Source organism: Myotis brandtii, unplaced genomic scaffold (genome assembly GCF_000412655.1).
Source record: "Myotis brandtii unplaced genomic scaffold, ASM41265v1 scaffold920, whole genome shotgun sequence".
NCBI lineage: Eukaryota > Metazoa > Chordata > Mammalia > Chiroptera > Vespertilionidae > Myotis > Myotis brandtii.
In genome coordinates this window covers 301,036-307,578 of record NW_005371792.1, presented here as the reverse complement: position 1 = coordinate 307,578, position 6,543 = coordinate 301,036, and the positions used below count along the sequence as shown (strand labels likewise).

Sequence of the window (6,543 nt, the reverse complement as noted above, 5' to 3'; positions counted from 1 at the left end):
TATTGTGTAGGAGTGGTTTCAAGAACATGAGGGAGACTTTACCTTGCTTAGGTGGCCCCCACAATCACCAGATCTCAATCCAATTGAGCATTTGTGGGACGAAGTTAAAAGAGCCATCAGGCAGCTGGTTCCACAACCATCAAATCTCACAGAACTGGACAGTGCTATTCATCAGGCATGGTGTCAGATTCCTCGCATCACCTTTCAACATCTCGTGGAGTCAATGCCAAGAAGAATCGCTGCAGTATTGAAGGCAAAAGGTGCCCCAACGAAGTGTTGATGGGGTGGTCATAATAATCTGGCCACTCACATTCAAATATATCCCACGTTCAAAGGCTGTTAAATCGCTTTGTTTACCCATACTTCAGAAAAAAATCACTTCTGTCGTGGTAAACAGCCCACTTCCCTATTTATAATGGTCTGGCCCTCTAGCAACTTCAGCGCGAAATTATAGCTAATTTGTCTACAAATGTCAGGTGGTCATAATAATTTGGACACTCCGTGTAGAGATCAATTACTTTCCATAAGGATGTAATCATATAACATGTTACAGATAAGAAAATGTTATAAGGACTCTAAGAGAGATGCACAGGATATTACAATAGAGGAACATATGATTGTGCATTTGATTATTGGCTACGTGCCTAAAATTATGAAGCAAACCTTACATAAAATTTTCTAGTTATATCACTGTATATTAATTTAGCTTAGTCTAATACTTCTGAATATAACTAATCTCATCATAAGAAAATTCAAAACTAGAATATATTCAGATATACATAATGTCTTGTAGAGCACACTCATAGCTTAAAAAATATTGTATGTAAATTTAAGATTGTTAACATTGAAATATGATAAAATTTCAGTTGTGACATCTATATGATTTGCTCAAAATTTTTTTAATTAAAAAGCAACATTGTCATTAAAAGCTTTATTTTAGAAAGTACTCATCCTTGGCAAACAGTGGAGATCTCTTAACCTACACATCTGTTACAAGTTAGTTTTATAAAAGGAAATAGTTTAGTTTACCTACCATAAATATGATTGATAAACCCAAGGCAGCAGACACACAAACTGCAGGTTTAATCCTGGTTGGGGCGCGTAGGAGCAACCTATTGCTCTTTCTTTCTCACATCGTTGTTTTTCACTCTATTGCTCTCTCGCTCTCGCTCTCTCCCTCTCTATTTAAAAAATCAATAAAAAAAATATCCTGGGGTCAGGATTAAAAAACCAACATTGTTCTGTGCTGGTCTATTTATCCTGATAAAATCTTCAATCCTTCCAATACTATTAACCCAGCAATTACTGCATTAGTAGTGATAGTGGAGTAATGCTCCCTTCAATTGATTTTATATCACATCTGCTCTTCATATTCATACTGAAAATATGCATCCTGAAGTTTGCAGCAGAAGTGACAAAATCCATTACAGCTGGGTCATCCTTGTCCCATATGAGCTCAGCTCCATCCCCTTTTTCTGCTAAATGAACTCTCAAAGTCTCATTGCTCTTTGAAAAAGATGTGCATTGCTCTTTACATCTAGAACCTGGTGTTTTTTTAGACCTAACAGATTAATTTTGTTAATCTGATACATTGGTCTCTTCTTTGACTCTGTCCTTCAGCCTAGTCCAGTGGAACTGGAGATTTCCTTTTTCCCCATAGTTTGCCCATTGTCAAAAGATACCTGATACCAGCTTTAAAAAGCTTGGTAAAAAGTTTAACTGGCCCGGCTGGTGTGGCTCAGTAATTGAGCGTTGACCTATGAACCAGGAGATCACGGTACAATTCCCGGTTAGGGCACATGGTGGGGTTGTGGGCTCCATCCCCAGTTGGGGTGGGGGGTGCTGGAGGCAGCCAATCAGTGATTCTCTCTCATCATTCATGTTTCTATATCTCCCTGTCCCTTCCTCTCTGAAATCAGTAAAAAGATTGAAAAAGAAAAAGAAAAGTTTAACTGGATTATATCCCGTTGATTTAGCTCCTTCCTTTGTGGAAATAGGTTTAATGTCACCTTCTTCATTCAATGCCCTGCTCTGGCTTCAGCTTCCATTGGTTTCCAGGAAGCTTCAGCGTCAGCTCTCTCAGTATATACTACTTAATTGTTTTTCAAACAACTGGTTGAAAATTACTTTGCCCAAACGATGCAAAGAATAGGTTCTGAAGGTGTGTTATGAATTGTACAGCTGGGAAAAGTTTTCTGGGTTGGTTTGGGATGACAATCATAACACTCAGGTACACCCTTTTTGATAGTGGTTACTTGCCCAAGATAACCAGCAGTTACATGCTCAATAAGAGGAACATCAGGTGCCAGGCACATCCTATTAATATGGTCTCAGGCAGCTCTGCTATCTAAAGCATTCATAACCAATATAAATTGTCAAAAATATTCCACATCATAGTTGGGGTTCATGTTGCCGTCATGATGGGCTGTGATACTCGCTTTCAGGTAATACTGCCGTACACTGTCTTTGTCAACCTGGACCTTTGATCTTCAAAACTAGAAGATCTTTTGAAATAAGAACTGCCAGTTGAGGTTGCTGACATCAGTAATATCCATATCAATTATGTTGATGTGGCAAAACCCAGTGAGCACAAGGTTTCAAGGAGTTCGCAGCTGATACTGCCCAGGCAGCCCCTGTGACAGAGCCATGGTAGGATGACCAGGAGCATGACGGAAGCCTTAATTTTTAAATTTACTCTTACCTTCAAGAATTTCTTTCCTGGCCGGTGTGGCTCAGTTGGTTAGAGTGTGGACCCTTCGGTGCACTGGTTGTGGTTCGAGTCCTGGTACGGGCACATACCTAGGTTGCGCTTTGATCTGTCCAGGCACGTGCAGGTGCATGTGGTAGGCAACAGATTGCTGTTTTCCTCTCTCCTCTCTCCCCCTCTCTCTACCTCTCTCTCCCTCTCCCTTTTCTCTCTGTCTCTCATCAGTGAAAAACATATTTGAGTGAGGATTAAAAAAAAAGAATATATCCGTTAATGCTGAATATTCAGGACCTCATAAATAAAACTGTAAAAATTACAATCTTATATATTTATATGCCATAAATACTGTTATAGGTCTTGGAAGTAATTTTGCTTTTCAAAATAAATACTCTCCTTATAATCTTGTTATTCTAATAATTTCCCTTTTTTAAAGTACCAAGAAACTCTGGATCATTTCAGGTCTAATTCCAGAAATAGTGAATTATTAAAGATGGAATGAATGATTGTTAGGCTACATAATCTCTGTCTCTACTCAGCTATTTTATTTCCAAAAACAGGTGGCTTGCAGAATTTTGCTCATGGGCTATTGTTTGCTAATTTCTGCTTTGTGAGAAGGAGATTAATTAATAGTAATTTAAGGAATTATTTATATTTATATAGTTGCCATTCCAAGTGTTCTCAATTATTTTTCTGAAGATTTATATGTGTTTATTTATTTGTTTATTTTATTTTTCAAATAGGAGCACCCAGGCTAAAATGTCAAGAACTCTTGAATTATATCATGGAAACAGTGAAAGATTCATCTAATGGTGCCATTTATAGAGCCGATTGTAGCAATATACTGCTCAAGGACATTCTTTCAGTGAGAAAATACTGGTGTGAAATATCTCAGCAACAGTGGCTAGGTATGTTTTGAAATTTGTTCTTAATGAATTTTTCCTTGTGAAATGATATTTCCCCAAAAGAGTAGTTAGACTCTTTCTGTATCTCTAAATGACCTCACAATTTAACATTACTTTAATAAAATTAAATGATTATAGAATTTGACCCTAAGATTGCATTTCTTATGTGCTTCCTAAATTATTTTCACTGACAATATATTAGGTGTCTGCTATCAGAAATGGAATTATAGAATTGAAAGATGCCATCTCCTAGCCTCAAGGACTTGACAGACCAGTGGCAGAAAAAAACACAAGTAAACCAAAATTACAATGCAATATGATATATTTGGGTGCAGTGAGTTCACTTATCAATGACACTTAAACTCAACCATGATTAAGGTAGAAAAAAGAAAACCGAAACAGAGTATATCATAAAAGTGAAAGCAAAAGAGTTTCAAGTTGAAAGGAGTGTGACATTTCAGTGTTGTAGAAATGGTAAGACATAGAAATATCCATTGGGTTAAGAAATTAACAGGACACTGATAATGTAATGAAAATCAAAAGTGTTAGCATAGGTTATGTAGGACCCAGTGTGACTTATACGATTAGTAGAGTGCAGGGAGTAATCTAGTGTTGTTGACAATTTGTAGGTGAGAGGTACTGAGAGATCACAGAGGAAGGAAGTTATGGTCAGAGACTGAAAGATTTGAGTTTATTAATTTCAAATATGGAACATTTCTGGGTCTAAAAGGGTCATGGGTACCAGGAAGGAACCTCGTATGTTGACCGTTTGTTAAGTGAAAGGTACTAACTGACCACAAAGGAAAGAAGCTGTGGTCAGAGAGTGAAAGATTTGAGTTTATTGATTTCAAAGGTGGAAGCATTTCTGGGTCTGAATGGTTTAATGAAAAAGGAATTTGGCTCTAACAAGATCACTTTAAGCCGGATGTCAAAGTCTTCCAATACAATCACCTCTGAAAATTTAGAAACTCAGTATTTTCATTGAAAAGTACTTAAGATAAATTGTGCTAACTAAATTAAAAGACATTTGTCTTTATTGTTTACTGTCAGTTTATCATTTCAAAATGAGATATATGTGAACCATAAAATCATGACCTAATCAGTGCCCTGTCTGACACTCTTCTGTTCCCACATGAATAAAAGCCTGCTCAGCTGTTGCATTTATTTCTAAGGCATCATCTGATCCTTTGCTGTAGTTCTGAACACAAGGTTAGTTTTATCACAAACACAGCCTTCCACAAAGCTTGTGGCAGCCTTTGGAGAATAGGCCAGTAATATCTAGCATGCTCCAACAAGTCTCTCACCAAAGTGGTCCACCCTAACTATTTAGGACATTTGCAGATTTGAATTTTAGATTGTTACTTGTAACCATAGTTCTCAGGGGGAAAAAAAGAAGGCAACCCTTCTTTTACTATGCTTCCATCATTTGGCATATTCTCTGAAATCCTTTTTTATTTTTAAGCAAACTACTACCACTTGTAATAATTGGCCCTTTTGTTGAATTATTTTCCTAGTTAGCTCCCTTCTCTGAAACTTGCTTCTCTAAGGAGGACTCTGCTCAAGAAGTGAAGTTTACATTCAAAATACATATTTGGCAGTAGTGGTGGTTGAAGCTATGGTTATGATGAGATTGCCAAGGGAGAGAGTTTAAGAGTGAGATGAGAAGATGGCCTAGGACTGAGTCAACATTTCCATATAAATTTTGGAATCACCTTTTTTATTTCTACAAAAAATCCTGCTGGGGTTTTGACAGGGATTGCATGGAATGTAGTGAACATTTTAGGAAGAAGAGACATCTTAATATCGAAGACTCTTCCAGTCCATGAACATGATATATTTCTTCACTTATGTAGGTCTATTTTGATTTATGGATGTCAGTGTTATTATCGGTATATAGAATTTGTATATTGTTATTAGATTTATATTGCAGTAGTTTATAAATTTTATTGTTTCTAAGAAAGTAGATTTTAAAAGTTCTCATCACAAGGAAAACATTTGGTAACTATTGTGGTGGTGGATATTAACTAGACTTACTGTGGTGATCATTGTGCAGAATACACCAATCATATTGTACACCTGAAATTAATATAATATGCCAGTTATATCTCAAAAATATTAATCCTTTAAAAAAAGGAAAGATCTCAAGTCAATGATCTGAGCTTCTATCTAAAACTAGAAAAACAAACAAACCCTGCCCGAACGGTGTGTTTCAGTGTTTGAACATTGACCTGTGAACTAGGAGATCATGGTTCAATTCCCTGGTTTCAGGCTCATAAGATGTGCAGAAATGTGAGATGCATTGAGACCTATCTCCCAACACAACAAAAAGCAAAACTGCTAATGCAGGTTCTTCCCATAAAGAGATAATTAGAGCCCTGGCAGAGTTGCTTTTTTCCCAGACTGTTGTTTTTTTAGATATGTTTGTATAGTGAGCCTTGGGAGAAAGAGATGTTGATAGAGATGATTAATGGCTTCCTGCAGAGCAAAGGACAAGTTTGCTTAATATTATTATTACTAGAGGCCCGGTGCACAAAAATTTGTGCACTCGGGACGGGGGGGGGGGGTTCCCCAGCCCGGCCTGTGCCCTCTCGCAGTCTGGGACCCCTCGGGAGATAACGACCTGCTGGCTTAGGCCTGCTCCCGGGTGGCAGAGGGCAGGCCCAATCCCTAAGTGCAGCCCCTGGTCAGGCTCAGAGCAGGGCCGATTGGGGAGTTGGGGCGCCGCCCCGTCATGCACAGAGCAGGGCGGATCGGGAGGTTGCAATGCCACCCTCAGTCACGCTCAGGGTAGGGCCGATTGGGGGGTTGGGGCACCGCCCCCTGTCACACTCAAGGCAGGGTCGATGGGGAGGTTGCGGCGCCACCCCTTGTCACGCACAGAGCAGGGCTGATCAGGGGGTTGGGGCGCCTTCCCCTGTCACGAACAGAGCAGGG

The 6,543-nt window shown here is 38.7% G+C and overlaps 1 protein-coding gene and 1 pseudogene across 1 annotated transcript in view; one reads left to right on the top strand and one right to left on the bottom strand.

Annotated features, from left to right (window-relative positions):
* ATM (ATM serine/threonine kinase) overlaps positions 1-6,543 on the top strand; it is a 128,643-nt gene that overhangs the window by 9,171 nt on the left and 112,929 nt on the right. The window contains exon 5 of the mRNA XM_014532886.1: positions 3,448-3,612. Coding sequence (XP_014388372.1) covers positions 3,448-3,612 — 165 coding nt within the window. The remainder of the gene's footprint in view (positions 1-3,447; positions 3,613-6,543) is intronic.
* Positions 1,223-2,597, bottom strand: LOC106724659 (annotated as a pseudogene).